The 21,392-nt window shown below is 37.3% G+C and overlaps 1 protein-coding gene across 9 annotated transcripts in view; it reads right to left on the bottom strand.

Moving 5' to 3' along the window:
* NEK1 (NIMA related kinase 1) overlaps positions 1-21,392 on the bottom strand; it is a 225,860-nt gene that overhangs the window by 90,711 nt on the left and 113,757 nt on the right. For all 9 annotated transcript variants that reach the window (XM_064371000.1, XM_064370999.1, XM_064371003.1 and 6 more), the window contains 3 exons: positions 5,896-6,027; positions 3,981-4,046; positions 3,661-3,889 (listed from right to left, as the gene is read on the bottom strand). In XM_064371000.1, the coding sequence (XP_064227070.1) occupies positions 3,661-3,889; positions 3,981-4,046; positions 5,896-6,027 (427 nt within the window). The remainder of the gene's footprint in view (positions 1-3,660; positions 3,890-3,980; positions 4,047-5,895; positions 6,028-21,392) is intronic.

Here is a 21,392-nt window from a genome sequence, read left to right as displayed (position 1 = left end):
TCTAGTGAGCTAGTTAGAAGGAAATGGATACAACGAATAGGCAAAGCACAAACCAAGAGAGAGGAGAGACTTGTAATCATGAAAAGAACTTTGGACTTTTATTCTAGTTTCAATGAAAACCAATTAGGTTTTTTTTTTTTTTTTTTTTTGAGGCGAAGTTTCGCTCGTTACCCAGGCTGGAGTGCAATGGCGCGATCACGGCTCACCGCAACCTCCGCCTCCTGGGTTCAGGCAATTCTCCTGCCTCAGCCTCCTGAGTAGCTGGGATTACAGGCACGCGCCACCATGCCCAGCTAATTTTTTGTATTAGTAGAGACGGGGTTTCACCATGTTGACCAGAACGGTCTCGATCTCTTGACCTCGTGATCCACCCGTCTCGGCCTCCCAAAGTGCTGGGATTACAGGCTTGAGCCACCGCGCCCGGCCCCAATTAGGTTTTAAAATGAGAAAGTGATGTGATATACTTTGCTTTTCTAATTAGCATAAAATATTTCCAAGTCTCTTTTTTACAAGGTTACAATCACCCTACATCCTCACTAAGTAATACCATCTTACCTTTCTGTTCTGCTTCACAGTTTAGCTTCTTGAAAAGGTTCTAAAATCTCTTTTTAAATTTCCTCTTCTATTCACTTCTTAATTCTTGGATTCTATTTCTGTCTCCAACACTCTAATGACACTGTTTTTTACCAAGCTCACATTGCCTCTTCCCTGACAAATTCAGTACACATTTTTTAGCCCTCAATATGTTACCTCTGTTCCTGAAGTGCTCTCTTCTTTCTTTGGAATCCATACCACAGCCTCCTAATTTTATCTCTGTCTGTTCCTCATTTTCTTTGCAAACTTCTTCCTCTGATGAACTCTTAGAAGAGTTTCACATAAAGCCCCTACATAAATCTCCAAGTATCTTTTAAATATCTCCTCTTCTCTTTATTACCTTTCAGTAACTTAGTTAAGGTCATCATTAACTTTTGCCTAGATTAGTGCAATAGCCTCTAAAAACTGGTTTCAAGGGTATCTACTTCTTACTAAGACGGCACAGAGTAATTAGAGATACGCTGTTTCCTAAATAATCAGAACAATTGGACAAAATATAAGACAGCACTTTCAAGACATTGTACCACAGATAATAAAGAAAATGGGTCCCTGAGAGAGAAAAAACAAAAACAAATGAGATTTCCCTATGATTGCCGCAGCCTTTTAGAGTTTTCAGGCTATTGCTAATGGGTCCAGCACACTCCCCGAGTTCAGGAGGTAGAGCTGGGATTCCTGGAAGACCAAGGCAACTAGAAAGAGAATTCCAGAGATCTGCAGATGGTAGCCCTTGAGTATGAGCAGAGTGGTGATTGGAGCAAATACATGAGAAAACCACCCAAGTTAGGAAAAAGCACCCAAACAGAGAACATAAGAAATTAAATAGTGTCTATTCCTTCCAGCCAAACTGGAAAACCTCATCATTCCTTGTGTAGAGCACTAAGAAGGATCTTATCTTCAAAATGGGGATAATTAGAATTAGACTAAACATGGCTGTGATCTCACCTCACAAATATAAAGATAAGAAATGAACGAATCAAATTGAGCCCAAGTATTATAACTGTAAGGCCGGTCACCTCACCGGGAGCTCAGACACATTCCCCCTCCCTCTCCAGAAGCTCGGACATGCCCACCACCCCTCTCACAGCACCTAGCCCTCCCTTAAAGAACCCCACCAAAATGCAAAAGAAGTCTTGTAAATCTACCCAATAGCATTCAAGTCTTAGCTACCCAATAGCAGTTGAGTCTTGTAAATCTACCCAATAGCATTCAAACCCTGCCTACCTGCCAATAGCAAGCTTGCCTTACCCACGCCCTGCTCTCCCATAACCAATCAAAAGTCTCCACTCCCTATAAAACCCCCTGTCTGAGAGGAGTCCGTGTGACTTCTCCAGCCCCTCCTGTCAGATCGCAGAACCTCGCCCGGGAGCTGAATAAATTCGCATTGGATCTTCTTGTGCTGGTCTCAGTTTCTTCTTTTTAAACTCGGCAAGAACCCAAGAACCCTTACAATAACTTAACTGTATTCCAGAATAAATCTCCAGAATAATTACAAAAATACAAAAATACCTAGCACCTAACAAGGTAAAATTCAGTATGTCTGACAGCTAATTAAAAAATAGCCAAACATGCAAAGAAACAGAAGAATATGACCTGTAACAAGGAGAAAAGGCAATCAATATGGACCCAATAAAATTCTAACATCTGAAACAGATGTTAGAATTAGTAAGTAAGGACATTAATGAAGTTTTTACAACTGTATTCTATATGACCAAAAAAGTTAGAGACATGGTAGACAGAAAAACAACTTAGACTTCTGGAGGTGAAAACTACAGTATCTGAGATGAAAAGTACATTGAATAGGATTAATAGCACATTGAGTATGGCAGAAAAAAAAGACTACCATCTATTAAAGACAGAGCAATAGAAACTATTCACGGTGAAACACAAAAACAATCTAAAAAAATAAAATAAAAAGCACCACTGAGATATGAGACAAGTGAATTGGAGTCCCTAAAGAATAGAAGGAGGAGGCACAGAAAAAATATTAGAAGAAGTGATGGCTGAAAATGTTCCAATTGTGACAACCATAAACCCACAGATATAAGAATCTCAATGAATCCCAAGGACAGGAAGCATGAAGAAAACTATACCAAGGCACCTTACAATCACATTGCTCAAAACCAGTGATAAAGACAAATCATAAAAGCAGTCAGAGAGTGTTCCCACCCAAATCTCATCTCGAATTATAATCCTGTGTCGAGGGAGGGAGGTGACTGGATCGGGGGGCTCTTCCAAGACTAATTTACAGTCTCTTATGTATTCCTGCAGTAGCTTATAATTATTCCTAGCATGTTATTTATCAACTATAATTATCTCTTTACTTTCCTGCCTTTCCACTAGACCTTAAGGGGAGGGACTACGTTTTAAACATTATTATATTCCCATTGCTTAAGAGTGTATTGCATATGGTAGGTACCCAATAAAGAACTGCTGAATAAATAAAGTAAATGCTATCAAGTCTTTGGGCTTTTTTTCAATGCAAGAAAAAATTCTACAAAAATAGTCCATGAAAAAAATTACTTAAAATCAGACTTGTTGATGGTCAGACTTGCCCTTTTAGAATGTAAGCTCCACTAGAGCACATATGTTTGTTTTGTTGCTATATTTCCAGTGCCTAGAACAATGTAAGGAAATATAGGTTCTCAGTATTTATCACTGAATAAATAAATCATTAAGTCAGATTTTCTCAATACTCTCACTGAATGCCTAAGAGATGTTTCTGAGACACTACTCTGGTTCTCATCAAGAATTATTGGTAGTAACAGATTAATTTAGCATGGTATACAGGGTTAAAGTAATACAATTCAAATATGCATTATTAGTTCCCTCTCTTACACTATATATTTTTGTAGTAAAAATTCTTGCTATTAAGGCTGATTAGTTTTCTCGGTTCTTCACATTTCACTGTGAGAGGGAGGCATTTCTACTACCCCAAAAGGAAAATATATAGAATTCTTTCAGCTTCTCTTGATTCTTCTAAATGTTCATTTTTTTCCAGAGTGGTTAGTCTGCAAGTTTACATATATACTAGACCCAAATAGGATATTAATATACTTCTATACATACTTTCAGTTGCAGAGAAGGATGTATCAAGTGTTAACTCATCCAGAGGCATCACAAGTTGACCTCCAGCCTCCCACTTCTTGCGATCACAAAAAACTGATTTTTCTTTTTCATGCTCTTTGGCATCTTCATGAACAATTATCTCAAAAGTATCAGAGGGATGCTGCTTTCCTTTTTCATCTTCTTGAGCTTTAAGATTTTCATTTAATCTACGAAGTATTTCTCGCTTATTCTGAAAGTTATAACATTATATATTTTAATATTTTAATAAATATATTATTAAGTAAAATGATTGACAGATAAATTTTGAAAATTTTACTTACTGAAAAAGAATTGTTGGTCTTTTGCATTTCTTCTGAAGTTTCCTGGGTATCAGTTAAACTACTGTCCTTTAAATGCAGATAGATACAGAGTAAGAAATAATTTTATTTTTTTAAAACTACCTTTAAAAATATGATATCTGTTACTTTTTGCTTTTCACTAATTTGTTCCTTGTAAATTTTTTATACCTGTAAAATGTTAACACAGCTTCCTTCATTATCAGCAATGATTAACCTTAAAATATTATTAGACAATATAGAGAGGGGCCAATTCTCAATTATTTGTCACATTTTTGGATTATTGCTCACATAATTGACTATATCCTCTTCCCCTTTGGCACCTGATTTTCTGGTATAAGTCAGTGGTAGAAATGAAAGGAAAATTCATGTACTCTCTTAATTACAACTAGAAAAAGTTTTGATGGATAAGGCAATTCAAAATAGGCTGTATTATTCTAAAACTGTCTTTATGTTTCATGTGTATATATTCTTGTTAAGCCATAGTACTAAATGTAATTGAGAAGTGGCTTTCCTCCCTAAACAAAGAATGTAACAAAAATTAGTTTTGAGTCATTTGTACTATAAGTGATATAAATTTTATCTCCTAATTAGTACTGTCAAAGCAATCTAGACTAGACTACCTAAAATTCAAAAATATATGACAAGAAGAAATTAGCAGTTATGTAAGCTATGAAAGCAAAGAAGATTCCAAAAGCAATTTTCAAAGTTTTAAGTGACATTTACCAATGCAACACAGAAAGAAAACCATTCAGTTATATGAATTACCTCAAATTTTGTAATACTTAAAAAAAAATTAAAAATTTGGTGGTCAGTTTCAAAGTAATATAAGAAGCAATGAGACAAAGAACATTTTACCCAATAAAGTAGTCAGGAATTAGCAGTCCTACAACCAGAGAGGTGAACAGCTAGTTGAGATGTGAAACTGGGTACCACCCAGAAGGGAACCACACAGTGGTATCTAAAGTCGGAGTAACAACGTAGCACATGCAAAATCATTATCAGAAAGAACAGGTGACTAAACCTACTTGAACAACAATAGTTTCTTACATGAAGTTCTTGAGAATGATCAAGAAACATATTTTCCTACTCAGTCTTATTTTCAAAATCAACCCAAAGGCTATATATAAAAAAAAAACTAGTGTACCAATTTTGTCTGCAAATATTTACTGAAACTCAACAAATAAAAGGTACAGACATCCATTACCAGGAAAGGAGAAAATGAGGTTATTATAGGATTCAGTAGACTTTTCTCCTTCTGTCTGTTGAATTCTAGGCAGCAGCTCCACACTATCAGCCTATTTCTCTTAATCCCTGAACAGAGTCTTCTCATTTCAGACAGATACCTGAAATATACTTCTAAGTTTAAACATTTTATTTGTCTATATTTCTTTGTTTTACTATCTGTATGGCATGATAGAGACTCAGAAGTAGAAAGTAAAAGGAATAACTGATGAATTAACTGTAGTTATACTTAGTCCTCTAACATTTGCTATGTCACAAAATTTGAATAAATGTAAACGTGTTGGACTTAATTCCTAGAGCTACTTTAGTACCAAAGAGACTTTTTTTTTAAGTGAATATTTGTTAATCCCAAGGGTTGGATAGAAAAATGTTTATATTATTATTTTCAGTACATTTCTAAGTATATATTTTTTCAATATTCTTTTAAAGTAATTTTTAGAGTTATTATAATGTATTTTCATCTACCAGGTGGTCCTAGATATAAAACTTATAAACAATGAGGCTCCAATATTCTGAGTAAACTAAAATCCCTTAAAAAGTAATTTTTTCCCCTAGAAAAACCTGAAAGGGACATTAGGGATTAATGTGATTTCAGGAAATTTAATTTCCTTTTAAATAATTTTTGACTTCAAGTTCTGAATCTTAGGAAACTTACCACGCCAACTTCTTTCAAAGCTGAAGTCACAGAAATAATAGATCTCATCTGTTGCTTTGATGGAGAGCCACCTGTTTCATGTTGTCCCAAAGGTGGAGAAACATCAGAACCCTTTACTCCTTTAGCCACCAACTATAAAAAATAATTTAATTAAATACATTAGGGATTTTATATTTGCATGAAAAAATAATATAGTACCTATCAGATCACTATTTATCCACTCTATCCACAAGTAGTTTTTTCATTCCTGAATTATCTGTTGAGCAAGGCATTGCATTATGCTACATGCTGGGGATAGAGCAGTGACTACAGAAAAAAACCTCTGGTCTTAGATGTAAACATAATCATGTCACATAGTCCTAAATAACCGGCTTCCATTGCATTATCAATGTTTCATAAAATGATCCTGAAAAATGAACTGTCTTTTAAAGATTCAAGTGTGTGATTTTGTTAATCTTACACTTCTAAAAGAAATGCTTCTGTAATTTCTGGAGGTTTGGGTACAATCTTCTCTAAGTTCAAATACCAATTTCTCAACCTAAGAGCCCTCATAAAAATGCCACCATAAATGAGAATGGAAGGAGGAACAGATCCAGGTAATAAGATTTATTTCACTGAAAATATCATGTTGTATTAACATATGTGCATGTTTTTATCCTGCCATTTAAACTCTAAACAAAGTTAAGATTCTGAACCCTTAATTAATACAAGGAAATGGCACTTATGGGGATGCTAATAGTAACATGGCAGGAAGTTTACTCTTTACTCCCTATTTCCACTCTTCCTCAATCTAGGAAACAAGACTTCCTGGGGAGTATACATTTCAAACACAGTATTATACAGTATCTTCTAAAAATAAAGTAATAACACAATCCTAACATCTAGGCTTCTAGACCTTCATTTTACACCAATACAGGCCTATCTCTGAGATATTGCGCACTTAGTTTCAGACCACTGCAATAATGGTAATATTTCAATAAAGTGAAATTTTGGGGTTTCTCAGTGCAAATAAAAATTATGTTTATACTATGCTGTAGCCTATTAAGTGTGCAATAGCATTATGTCTAAAACACAATGTACACATCTGAATAAACACCTCATTCCTAAAAAATGCTAATGAGTCTTCTGAGCCTTCAATGAATTGTAATCATTTTGCTAGTGGAGGGTCTTGCCTTGATACTGATGGCTGCTGACTAATCAGGGTGGTGGCTGCTGGATGTTGGGGTGGCTTTGACAATTTCTTAAAATAAGACAAAAATGAAGTTTGCTGCATCCATTGACTCTTTCATGAAAATATTCTTTCTATTTTGTAAAAATATTTTAAAAATTATTTATTATTTAAATAGAGATGGGGTCTCACTATATTGGCTAGACTAGTCTTGAACTCTTGGTCTCAATGATTGTCCTACCTTAGCCTCCCAAGGTGCTGGGATTACAAGCGTGAGCTACTCTGCCCAGCCCATGAAAATATTTATCTGCAGCATGCAATGCTGTTGCATTTTACTCACAGAACTTCTTTCACTCTCAAACCCTGTCGCTGCTTTACCAACTAAGTTCACAAAATATTCTAAATCCCTCGTCATTTTAACAATGTTCAAAACAGCTTCACCAGAAGTAGATTACACCTCAAGAAACTACTTTCTTTGCTCCTCCATAAGAAGCAAATCCTTATCCATTCAAGTTTATCATGGAGTTTGTAGCAATTCAGTCGTATCTTCAGGCTTCACTTATCATTCTACTTCATTTGCTATTTCTATAGTCACAGCTACAGTGACTTCCTCCACTGAAATCTTGAACCTCTCAAAGTCGTCCATGAAGAATGGAGTCAACTTCTTCCTTAACTCCTGTTAATGTTGACATTAACATTAACATGACATTAACTTCTTCCATGAATCACAAAAGTTCTGAATGGAATCTAGAATGATGAATGATGAATACTTTTTAGAGGGCTTTCAATTTACTTTGCCCAGATCCATTAGAGGAATCATTATCTATGGCAGCTACAGCTTAAAAAAAAATATACTTCTTAAATAAGAATACTTGAAAGTCGAAATGCCTTCTTGATACATTGGCTGCAGAAGATGTCGTGTTAGCAGGCATGAAAACAACATGAATCTCTTTCCATAATACATCTCCGTCAGAGTTCTTGGGTAACTAGGTGCACTGTCAGTGAGTAGTAATATTTTGAAATAATTTCTTTTTTTTCTGAGCAGTAGGACTCAACAGTGGGTTTGAAATGTTCACAGTAAACCATGTTGTAAACAGATGTGCTGTCATCCAGGCTTTGTTGTTCCACTTATAGAGCACAAATAGATTTAGCATAATTCTTAAGGGTCCTAGGAGTTTCAGAATGGTAAATGAGCACTGGCTTCAACTTAAAGTCATCAGCTGCATTAGCCCCCAACAAGAGTAAGCCTGTCTTTTGAAGCTTTGAAGCCAGGCACTGACTTCTCTTTAGCTAGAAGAGCCCTAGATGGCATGTTCTTCCAATAGAAGGCAATTTTATCTACTCTTAAAATCTGCTGTTGAGTGTTGCCACCTTTATCAATGATCTTAGTTTGATATCCTGGATAATGTACTGCAGCTTCTCCATCAGCACTTACTGCTTTACTTTGCACTTTTATGTTATGGAGGTGGCTTCTTTACTTAAACCTTATGAACCAACCTCTGCTAGCCTCCAATTTTTCTTCTGTAGCTTCCTTACCTCTCCCAGTCTTCATGGAATTGAGAAAAGTTAGGGCCTTGCTCAAGAGCAGGCTTTGGCATAGTGACTGTTGTGATCTTCTATTCATACCACTAAAACTTTCTCCATTAACAGCAAGAAGGCTTCTTTCCTTCCTCCTTCCTTTCTTCCTCCCTCCCCACCCCCCATCTCTCTCTCTTTTTCTCTTTCATTATTATTTTTTTCTAAGAGATAGGGTCTTTCTCTGTTGCCTAGGCTGGAGTACAGATCCAGGCACAATCACAGCTCACTGCAACCTTGAACTCCTAGGCTCAAATGATCCTTCTGCCTTAGCTTCTCAATGTGGTTGGGACTATAGGTGTGTGCCACCACATCCAGCTAATTTTTCTTTTCTTTCTTTCTTTCTTTCTTTTTTTTTTTTTTAAGAAACAGGTTCTCACTTTGTTGTCCATGCTAGTCTCAAAATTCTAGGCTCAAGCAATCCTCCTGCCTCAGTCTCCCGGGTTGCTGAGACTACAAGCTCCTGGCTGTTTCACTTTTTTATGGTGTGTGTTCACTGGAGTAACACTGTTTTTTTTTTCGAGATGGAGTCTTGCACTGTCACCTGGGCTGGTGTGCAATGGTGTGATCTCAGCTCACTGCAACCTCCGCCTCCCTGGTTCACGCGATTCTCCTGCCTTGGCCTCCCGAGTAGCTGGGATTATAGGCGCACACCAACACACTCGGTTAATTTTTTGTATTTTTAGTAGAGACAGGGTTTCACTATGTTGGCCAGGATGGTCTTTAACTCCTGACCTCGTGATCCACTGGCCTTGGCCTCCCAAAGAGCTGAGATTACAGGCATGAGCCACTGCACCTGGCCTGGAGTAGCACTTCAGGAACTTTTCCTTTGCATTCACAACTTAGATAACTGGTGCAAGAGGCCTAATTCTGTGCCTGTCTCAGGTTTCAATATGCCTTCATCACCAAGCTTAATCCTGATTTCAAGTGAGAGACATGCAACTCTTTCTTTCATTTGAATACTTAGAGGCCACTATAGGTCATTAATTGTCCTAAGTTCAGTATTAGTTTGTCTTATGGAATAAGAAGGTCTGAGGAGAGAGACAGGGGAACTACCAGTCAGTGAAGCAATCAGAACAAACATATTCATCAATTAAATTCACCATCTTATATGGGTGCAGCCTGTGGTGCCTCAAAACAATGACAACAGTAACATCAAAGATATAATGATAATAATGAAAAAGTTTGAAATACTACAAAAATGTGACACAAAGACATAAATGAGCAAAAGCTGTTAGGAAAATGATACCGACAGACTTGCTTGATGAGGGTTGTCACAAAATTTCAATTTGTAAGAAATGCACTATTTGTGAACCACAATAACACAAGGTATGCCTGTATTTATTTTGTTCAAAAAAGAATAAAAACATTGCTTTAGTCCCACAGTTGAGCATTACTGAAAAAGTATATTGATGTTTAAGATGTTACTATAAATAACTTTTACAAATATCTAGAGCTCAAGTAACAGTATTCTCTCTCACCTTGAAAGATTCTATCAAAATATTTTGAAACTTTGTTTTAATTACTATAGAATATAAATTCAAATAAGGCTTCATACATTGAGGGAATAAAAGCAAGCTCCAAAGCTGTTCTGAATATTAGCAGTATTTTTAAAACAAAGATGCTATTTCTCTAGTTGATTATTTAAAAGAAATATAATTTGAATATACAAATTCTGCCATTTTAATTTAAATCCGTCATTACTTCTCTACCACATACTAGGATTACAGGTGTGTGCCACCATGCCTCGCTAATTTTTGTATTTTTAGTAGAGATGGGGTTTCATCATGTTGGCCAGGTTTGTCTTGAACTCCTGACCTCATGATCCACCTGTCTTGGCCTCCCAGAGTGCTGGGATTACAGGCGTAGGCCACCTCGCCTGCCTGCTATTTCAATACATCAATCTGACATGATTTCTGTAAGAAGACAAATCGATAATATTTGATAAAAATTAATTTACTGATAAATGAAAACATGTATTAATAGCTATTAAGTGTCAAGCACAGTTCTGGATAATGATATCCAAAATGAATTAGACATAATATTTTCTCTGAAGGGATTGTAAATTAGAAAAGAAAAAAGAACATATAAATCAATCAGTATGTTACAGAGGAAAAAAATAAAGAGATGTGTACTAAATCATCTGGGGAAGAATGAAACAAACAAAAAATATAGAAAGAACTAACTGTGTAAAGCCAAGAGGGGCGCCAGTGAGAACAGCCTTTGCAGAGTAGCCAATGGTCAGCCATTCACTGTTCAAGTAGCCATAAAATACAGATGTAGGACAATTCTACATTCAAATCCCAAAGCACTCACCAGTCCTGTGATTTTTCATTGTCTTTATCTTGTCTGAAACTCAGAGTTTTTCTCTAAAATAGAAATGCTGTACTCATTGCCTCTCTGCCATAGGGATTACATGGGATAATTTATGTAAAGTACACAGCTGTGTACCTGATAAATAGTAGCAATTGTTATTTATTTGGTTTCCATTAAATAAGGTTATTTGGCTTAAACAGTAAAAGGCTGGTTTTAGTTCCTGATGAAACGTATTAAGTTTTAGAATGCAAGTTTCTGATCTTTAGAATGTAGACTAAAAACAAAAACCTCCTACCTTAAGCATGATCAGAAATTAAAATTTAGGCATTTTGAGACACAAATTTACTGGCACTTTTATAATAATGATCTTCAGCAGCCTTCAGTAAATGCTTATGGTCTATAATTATATGCATACTGATCTCTCCTCTGGGTCAACTAAACCAAACAGATTAGAAGAACCTAAACAGACAAATTCAGACACAAAATCTAAATGAATGAACAAAGACTGATTACTGACTCTTACAATCACTTAAAAAAGAAAACTAAGTTACTGAAAATTTATGACTACTGCGATGTGGCAACACCATTATAAGCTAATGTCACATACATAAGCAACTTACTACTACAGTTAAATTGGGCCTTCTGCATAAACATCATGGATATATTATTTGTAATCAGAACCTTAAGGCTGTTCAATATTAACTCGACCTTTAGATAAAAGATGGTAATATACTACTAATTTTTGAAAGATAAACCACTACACTAAGCCTTTAATATGGAAAGTTGAATATGACAAATCACAAAAATTAACCAAACCAGGAAAATAACGTAAAGTTTCATATAAGAGAAAAATATAAAATTTTGGAACAATGACCCAATTTTATTACACCATGGATCACCCAGCTAAATCTGTAATATATATTTCATTCTAAACACATTTCTTCACTGGGTGTTTGGGAGGCTGACGCAGGAGGAACACTTGAGCCCAGGAGTTTGAGACCCAGCTAATTTTCTTATTTCTTATTTCTACAAGAAATAAGAAAATTAGCTGGGCATGGTGATGTGCTGAGGGTCCCAGCTACAGACAGGCTGAGGCAGGAAGATCCCCAGAGATCAGTAGGTCGAAATTGCAGAGAGCCATGTACACACCACTGCACTCCATCCTGATTCATAGAGCACATCTCTTCTCATTTCTTCTTCTGTCTCAAAACAAAACAAAACAAAACAAACAAAACAAAACGAACAAAAGCACAGTCTTTCAAAGTTTAATCACAATTTTAAATATAAAAATTTGAAAAGAAAAATAAAACACTGACCTGAAAGTTTCATTATTGAGGCTTAAAAGAAATGCTTTAGCAGCTTTTTTTCTTGCTCATTTTTCTCACAAGGTTCATAAATTGAAGGCTTTTCAACATTGCTTGTATTGTCAAAAAAGGTTTTCAATTATCACTGTAAAACTGTTTCTACTTCATGTGTCAATTTTACTATGTGCTGAAAAATTAAGCAGCAGCGCCACCAAATGACAAAACTCAAAATTTCACCAAACAGTGAGGCGAGGCTTATAAACACATGAAACCACCAGTCTGCCTACTCTTGATGCACAGATCAATAACAAACATATTTTCATCTTTGTGCTGACTTATTAGTAAGAATGTAATGTATGTTAGGAAATTATTCTTAAATGGCTTAATTTCATATTTTGAATACAGAGTAATTTCACACACAGTTTTATACAGCCTAAAGATATATCATAGCCAAATTTTACCAAATTCATATTTAACTTTGCAAAACCTTCTCTCTGAAGAACCAATGGTATAAAAGTATTTGTGTTTGAATAAAGTTTCTTAACTAATATTGCTATAATGCTTTTATAAGAATGTCTAAGAATAAGAACACAAGGTAGCCAGAGCAGTAAGTGTGTATACCCTGGATGAGCCTTACAAGCATGCATGAAAAGTCTAAAAATAAGACAAAGATAGAAAGAGAAAATACACAAGAATTTATATTCAAAATATTTTATCTGACCTAACCAAGACAGAATCTCCTGAATTCTATTTTTTACTAAATTTTTATATTTATTTATTTTTATATTTATTTATTTATTATTTTTAAAATTATACTTTAAGTTCTGGGGTTCTCATGCAGATCGTGCAGGATTGTTACATAGGTATACACATGCCATGGCGGTTTACTGCATCCATCCATCCTGTCATCTACATTAGGTATTTCTCCTAATGTTATCACTTCCCAATCCCCCCACCACCTGCTATCTCTCCCCTAGCCCCCCACACCCCTTCTTTTGAAAAGTGTCTGTTCATATTCTTTGCCCACTTTTTGATGGGGTTGTTTTTTCTTGTAAATTTGTTTAAGTTCTTTGTAGATTCTGGATACTAGCCCTTTGTCAGATGGGTAGATTGCAAAAATTCTTTCCCATTCTGTTGGTTGCTGGTTCACTCTAATGATTGTTTCTTGTCCTGTGCAGAAACTCTTAACTTTAATTAGGTCCCATTTGTCTATTTTGGCTTTTGTTGCCATTGCTTTTGGTGTTTTAGTCATAAAGTCCTTGCCTATGCCTATGTCCTGAATGGTATTGCCTAGGTTTTCTTCTAGAGTTTTTATGGTGTTAGGTCTTATGTTTAAATCTTTAATCCATCTGGAGTTAATTTTTGTATAAGGTGTAAGGAAGGGGTCCAGTTTCAGCTTTCTGCATATGGCTAGCCAGTTTTCCCAAGACCATTTATTAAACAGGGAATCCTTTCCGCATTGCTTGTTTTTGTCAGGTTTGTCAAAGAGCAGATGGTTGTAGATGTGTGGTGTTACTTCTGAGGACTCTGTTCTGTTCCACTGGTCTATATCTCTGTTTTGATACCAGTACCATGCTGTTTTGATTACTGTAGCCTTGAATGTATCTCAAAATAATAAAAGCTATTTATGACAAACCCACAGCCAATATCACTGAATGGGCAAAAACTGGAAGCATTTCCTTTGAAAACTGGCACTAGACAAGGATGCCCTCTCTCACCACTCCTATTCAATATAATATTGGAAGTTCTAGTGAGAGCAATCAGGCAAGAAAAAGAAAGAAAGGGTATTCAGTTAGGAAAAGAGGATGTCAAATCGCTTCTATTTGCAGATGACATGATTGTGTATTTAGAAGAGCCGATCGTCTCAGCCCAAAATCTCAAGCTGATAAGCAACTTCAGCAAAGTCTCAGGATACAAAATCAATGGGCAAAAGTCACAAGCATTCCTAAACACCAATAACACACAAAAAGAGAGCCAGCATGTTGTCAGAGGGGTGAAGGGAGCAGAGATACACTCCCACCTACACTTTCAGTTGAACTCTGAGTTCCTCAAAGGTCAATATCAACCTTTCTTTCTTTCTCTCCACCCAATCTTCTTCACATGGGTACTCCAACAGGTCCTGGCTCTCTTCCCTCCATTTTCTTGTCAAAACTTAATTATTTATCAGTAACCTTGATCTTCCTTCTGAGGAGAGCTGGCATGAGATGTTCCTAGTCAACAGCTTGAAGCAGCTTCCGAATATTCTTTTTCTATCCATCTAAATCTTTTGACTGGAGAGCTTAATCAATTACATTGAGGATTGTTATTGATAGGTAAGCACATACTACTGCATTTTGTCACTGTTTTCTGGTTGTTTTTAGGTCCTTTGGTCCTTTCTTCCTGGGATGCAAGGTTGGTTCAACACATAAAAATCGATAAATACGATTCCACACATAAACAGAATTTTTAAAAAAGACTATGATCATCTCAATATATACATAAAAAGCATTTGATAAAATATAACATCCCTTTTATGATAAAAAAAATTTAACAAATTAGGCATCAATGGAAGATATCTCAAAATAATAAGAATCACCTATGACAAACCCACAGCCAACTATCATACTGAATGAATAAAAAGTTAGAGGATTCTCCCTAAGAGCTAGCACAAGATAAGGATTCCATTCTTAGCAATCCTATTCAACATAGTACTGGAAGTCCCAGCCAGAGCAATCAGGCAAGAGAAAAAAATAAAAGACAACCATATAGGAAAAGAGAAAGTCAAACTAACTCTTTGTGGACAATTTAATTCTGTTCCTGGAAAATCCTAACAATTCCACCAAGACTACTAGATTTGATGGGCAACTTCTGTAAAGTTTCAGGATATAAAGTCACTGCATTAAAATCAGTAATATTTCTATACACCAATAATATTCAAGCTGAGAATGAAATCAGTAATGTAATCTCATTTACAACAGCCACTCACACACAAAAATACTGAGGAATACATTTACTCAAGGAGGTGAAAGATCTCTCTACAAGGAGAACTACAAAACACTGAAGAAGGAAATCATAGATGACACAAATAGAAGTGCATTCAACAGTTATGAAAGAAGACTTGGTATTATTAAAATGTCCATACTAAATATACAGAAGATGGCCGAATATGAACAGCTCTGGATTGCAGTTCCCAGTGAGAGCTATGCAGAGGGTGAGTGAACTCCGCATTTTCAAACGAGGTACTAGGTGCACCTCAATGGGACTGCTTGCACAGTGGGTGTAGCCCAAGAATGGCCAGCTGAGGCAGGGTGGGGCGCTGTCTCACCCAGGAGGTGTAATCCCTGGAGGACCCCTCTCCCTACCCAACGGAGGCCATCAGGGTCTTTTCCAGCCACTCCAGCACTCCAGTTCAGATACTGTGTTTCTCCTGCAGTTTTTACTGCCCACAGACCAGGAGATTTCCCGGCCGAAAAGCACCACGAATTTCCAGCATGGCTGCCAGTGCTGTGGGTTTTGCACAAAAACTCACCCAACTGGTGGCTGTTTCAACTGGCACCTGGAATGCCTAGGAGACAGTCGCCCATTCAACTGAAAAACGGGGCTGAAAGCAGGGAACCAGGTGATCTGGCCTGGTGGATCTTACCCCCACAAAGAACAGCAATCTGAAATGCTCTGGCTTGAGAGTTTCTCACCAAGTGCAGCAATCTGAGCTTGACCCAGGACGGTGGAGCTCTGTGGGGGGATGGGCATCCGCCATTACCAAGGCAGTCCACCACTACTGAGGCAGTCCGCCATTACCGAGGCAGTCCGCCATTACCGAGGCAGTTCGCCATTACCGAGGCAGTCTGCCATTACCGAGGCAGTCCATCATTACCAAGGCAGACTGCCATTACTGAGGCAGTCCTAGCTGTACCTCTGTAAACAAAACTGCAAGGAAATTTACACAGCAGCTGGGCAGAGCCCACAGCAGCTCAGCAATGCCTCTGCTGGCAGACTGTGACTAGACTCCCTCCTTGCTGGGCAAGGCATCTCTGAAAAAAGGCAGCAGCACATCAGAGACTTATAAATAAAGTCCCACCTTCCCAGGACAGAGCAGCTGGGAAAAGAGGCAGATACGAGTTCTGCTGCAGCAGACTTAAATGTACCTGCCCAGCAGCTCTGAACAGAACAACGGAGCTCACAGCTCAGCATCTGAACTCTAATAAGAGACAGACTTTCTCCCTGACCCCTGTATATCCAAAGTGGCACTTCATAAAGGAGAGCTCTGGCTGACATCTGGCGGGTACCCTTCTGGGACGAAGATAACAGAAGAAGAAACTGGCAGCAACCCTTACTGTTTTGTAGCCCCCATGAGTGATTCCCAGGCAAGCAGGGCCTGGAGTGGACCTCCAGCAGTCCTGTGGCAGAAAGCCCTGACTGTTAGAAGGAAAACTAAAAAACAGAAAGAAATAGCTTCAACATAAACAAAAAGACTGTCCACTCAGAGACCCCATCCAAAAGCCACCCACTTCAAAGACCACAGGTAGATAAATCCATGAAGAGGGAAGAAACCAGCACAAAAGGGATGAAAATACCAAAAACCAGAATGCTCTCCTCCTTCAAGGGATCACAACTCCTCAGCAACAAGGGAACAAAGCTGGATGGAGAGTGTGTCTGATGAATTCACAGAAGTAGGCTTCAGAAGGTAGGTAATAACAAACTTTTCTGAGCTAAAAGAACATGTTCTAACTCAATGCAAAGAAACTAAGAACCTTGAAGAAAGGTTAGACGAAATGCTAACTAGAATAACCAGCTTAGAGAAGAACATAAACGACTTGAGGGAGCTGAAAAACACAGCACAAGAACTTTGCGAAGCATACACAAGTTTCAATAGGTGAATCGATCAAGCAGAAGAAAGGATATTAGAGACTGAAAATCAACTCAATGAAATAAAACAAGAAAGTAAGATTAGAGAAAAAAAAGTGAAAAGAAATAAACAAAGCTTCCAAGAAATATGGGATTATGTGAAAAGACCTAATCTATGTTTGATAGGTGTACCTGAATGTGATGGAGAGAATGAATCCAAGCTGGAAAATACTCTTCAAGATATTATCCAGGAGAACTTCTCCAACTTAGCAAGGCAGGCCAACACTGAAGTCTAGGAAATACAGAGAACACCACAAAGATATTCCTCAAGAAGTGCAACCCCAAGGCACATAATTGTCAGATTCACTAGGGTTGAAATGAAGGAAAAAATGCTATGGGCAGCAAGAGAGAAAGGTTGGGTTATCCACAAAGGGAAACCCATCAGATTCCCAGTGTATCTTTTGGCAGAAACCCTACAAGCCAGAAGAGAGTGGGGCCAATATTCAACATCCTTAAAGAAAAGAATTTTCAACCTAGAATTTCATATCCAGCCAGACTAAGCTTCATAGGCAAAGGAGAAATAAAATCCTTTGCAGAGAAGCAACTGCTGAGAGATTTTGTCACCACCAGGACTGCCTTAGAAGAGCTCCTGAAAGAAGCACTCAACATGGAAAAGAAACCAGTACCAGCCACTCCAAAAACATACCAAATGGTAAAGACCATTGACACAATGAAGAAACTATGTCAACTAACGGGCAAAACAACCGGCTAGGATCAAAATGGCAGGACCAAATTCACACATAACAATATTAACCTTAAATGTAAATGGGCTAAATGCCCCAGTCAAAAGACATGGACTGGTAAATTGGATAAAAAGTCAAGACCGATGGGTATGCTGTATTCAGGAAACCTATCTCATGTGCAAGGACACACACAGGCTCAAAATAAAGGGATGGAGGAAGCAAACGGAGAGCAAAAAAAAAGCAGGGTTGCAATCCTAGTCTCTGATAAAATGGACTTTAAACCAACAAATATCAAAAGAGACAAAGAAGGGCATTACATAATGGTAGAAGGATCAATGCAACAAGAAGAACTAATGATCCTAAATATATACGCACCCAATACAAGAGCACCCAGATATATAAAACAAGTTCTTAACCACCTACAAAGAGACTTAGACTCCCACACAATAATAGTGGGAGACTTTAACACTCCATTGTCAATATTAGATCAACGAGACAGAAAATTAACAAGGATATCCAGGACTTGAACTCAGATCTGAACCAGGTAGACCTAATAGACATCTACAGAACCCTACACCCCAAATCCATAGAATATACATTCTTCTCAGCACCACATCACACCTACTCTAAAATTGACCACATAATTGGAAGTAAATCACTCCTTGGCAAATGCAAAAGAATGGAAATCATAACAAACAAGTCTCTCAGATCACAGTACCATCAAATTAGAACTCAGGATTAAGAAACTAACTCAGAACTGCACAACTTCATGGAAACAGAACAACTGGCTCCTGAATGTCAACCGGATAAACAATGAAATGAGGGCAGAAATAAAGATGTTCTTCGAAACTAATGAGAATGAAGACACAACGTACCAGAATCTCTGGGACACATTTAAAGCAGTGTCTAGAGGGAAATTTATAGCAATAAATGCCTACATGAGAAGCAAGGAAAGATGTAAAATCAACACCCTATCATCAAAATGGAAAGAGCTAAAGGAGCAAGATCAAAAAAATCACAAAAGCTAGCAGGAGACAAGAAATAATGAATATCAGAGCAGAACTGAAGAAGATTGAGACACAAAAAAACCCTTCAAAAAAAATCAATAAATCCAGGAGCTGGTTTTTTGAAAAGATCAACAAAATAGACTGCTAGCCAGATTAATAAAAAAGAAAAGAAAGAAGAATAAATTAGATGCAATAAAAAAACGATAAAGGGGATATCACCACCGATTCCTCAGAAATATAAACTACCATCAGAGATTACTACAAACAACTCTGTGCACATAAACCAGTAAATCTGGAAGAAACAGACAAATTCCTGGACACTTGCACCCTCCCAAGACTAAACCAGGAAGAAGTTGAAACCCTGAATAGATCAGTAACAAGGACTGAAGTTGAGGCAGCAATTAATAGCCTACCAATCGAAAAAAAAAGTCCAGGTCTAGACGGGTTCACAGCCAAATTCTACCAGACATACAAAGAGGAGTTGGTACCAGTCCTTCTGAAACTATTTCAAACAATACAAAAGGAGGAAATTCTTCCCAAATCATTTTATGAAACCAACATCATCCTGATAACAAAACCCAGCAGAGACTCAACCAAAAAAGAAAACTTCAGGCCAATATCCATGATGAACATAGATGCAAAAATCTTCGATAAAATACTGGCAAACCGATTACAGCAGCACATCAAAAAGCTTATCCATCACGATCAAGTAGGCTTCATCCCAGGGATGCAAGGTTGGTCCAACATACGCAAGCCTATAAATGTAATTCACCACATAAACAGAACCAAAGACAAAAACCATGATGATCTCAATAGCTGCAGAGAAGGCCTTCAACAAAATTCAACAGCCCTTTATGCTAAAAACTCTCAATAAACTAGGTATCAATGGAACATATCTCAAAATAATAAAAGCAATTTTTGACAAACCCACAGCCAATATCATACTGAATGGGCAAAAACTGGAAGCATTCTCTATGAAATCTGGCACTAGACAAGGATGCCCTCTCTCACCACTCCTATTCAATACAGGATTGGAAGTTCTAGCCAGAGCAATCAGGCAAGAAAAAGAAATAAAGGGTATTCAATTAGGAAAAGAGGAAGTCAAATGGTCTCTATTTGCAGATGACATGATTGTATATTTAGAAGACCCCATCGTCTCAGCCCCAAATCTCCTGAAACTGATAAGCAACTTCAGCAAAGTCTCAGGATACAAAATCAATGTGCAAAAATCACAAGCATTCCTATACACCAATAACAGACTTAAAGAGAGCCAAATCAAGCACGAACTGCCATTCACAATTGCTACAAAGAGAATAAAATACCTAGGAATACAACTAACAAGGAACGTAAAGGACCTCTTCAAGGAGAACTACAAACTACTGCTCAACGAAATAAGAGAGGACACAAACAGATGGAAAAACATTCCACGGTCATGGTTAGGAAGAATCAATATTGTGAAAATGGCAATACTGCCCAAGGTAATTTATACATTCAATGCTATCCCCATCAAGCTATGAAAGACCTTCTTCACAGAACTGTAAAAAACCACCTTAAACTTCGTATGGAACCAAAAGAGAGAAGGCATAGCCAAGACAGTCCTAAGCAAAAAGAATAAAGCTGGTGGCATCATGCTACCTGACTTCAAACCATACTACAAGGCTACAGTAATCAAAACAGCATGGTACTGGTACCAAAACAGAGATATAGACCAATGGAACACAGTAGACGCCTCGAAGGCAATGCCACACATCTACAACCATCTGATCTTTGACAAACCCAACAAAAACAAGCAATGGGGAAAGGATTCCCTGTTTTATAAATGGTGTTGGGAAAACTGGCTAGCCATATGCAGAAAGCAGAAACTGGACCTCTTCCTAACACCTTACACGAAAATTAACTCCAGATGGATTAAAGACTTAAATGTAAGACCTAACACCATAAAAACCCTAGAAGAAAACCTAGGCAAAACCATTCAGGACATAGGCATAGGCAAGAACTTCATGGATAAAACACCAAAAGCATTGGCAACAAAAGCCAAAATAGACAAATGGCATCTAATTAAACTCCAGAGCTTCTGTACAGCAAAATAAACAATCATAAGAGTGAACCGGCAACCAACAGAATGGGAAAAAATTTTTGCAATCTTCCCACCTGACAAAGGGCTAATATCCAGAATCTACAAAGAACGAAAACAGATTTACAAGAAAAAAACGAACAAACCCATTCAAAAGTGGGTGAATGATATGAACAGACACTTTTAAAAAGAAGACATATATGAGGCCAACAAACAGATGAAAAAATGCTCATCATCACTGGTCATTAGAGAAATGAAAATTAAAACCACAATGAGATACCATCTCACGCATTAGAATGGCGATTATTAAAAGTCTGGAGACAACAGATGGTGGAGACGATGTGGAGAAATAGGATCACTTTTACACTGTTGGTGGGAATGTAAATTACTTCAACCATTGTAGAAGACAGTGTGGTGATTCCTCAAGGATCTAGAAATAGAAATTCCATTTGACCCAGCAATCCCAATACTGGATATATTCCCAAA

Source organism: Aotus nancymaae, unplaced genomic scaffold (genome assembly GCF_030222135.1).
Source record: "Aotus nancymaae isolate 86718 unplaced genomic scaffold, 86718_ANA_hifiasm-v0.15.2.pri h1tg000115l, whole genome shotgun sequence".
Classification (NCBI taxonomy): Eukaryota; Metazoa; Chordata; class Mammalia; order Primates; family Aotidae; genus Aotus; species Aotus nancymaae.
Note: the sequence above shows the minus strand (reverse complement) of the source record. Positions and strands in the feature narration are given on the sequence as shown.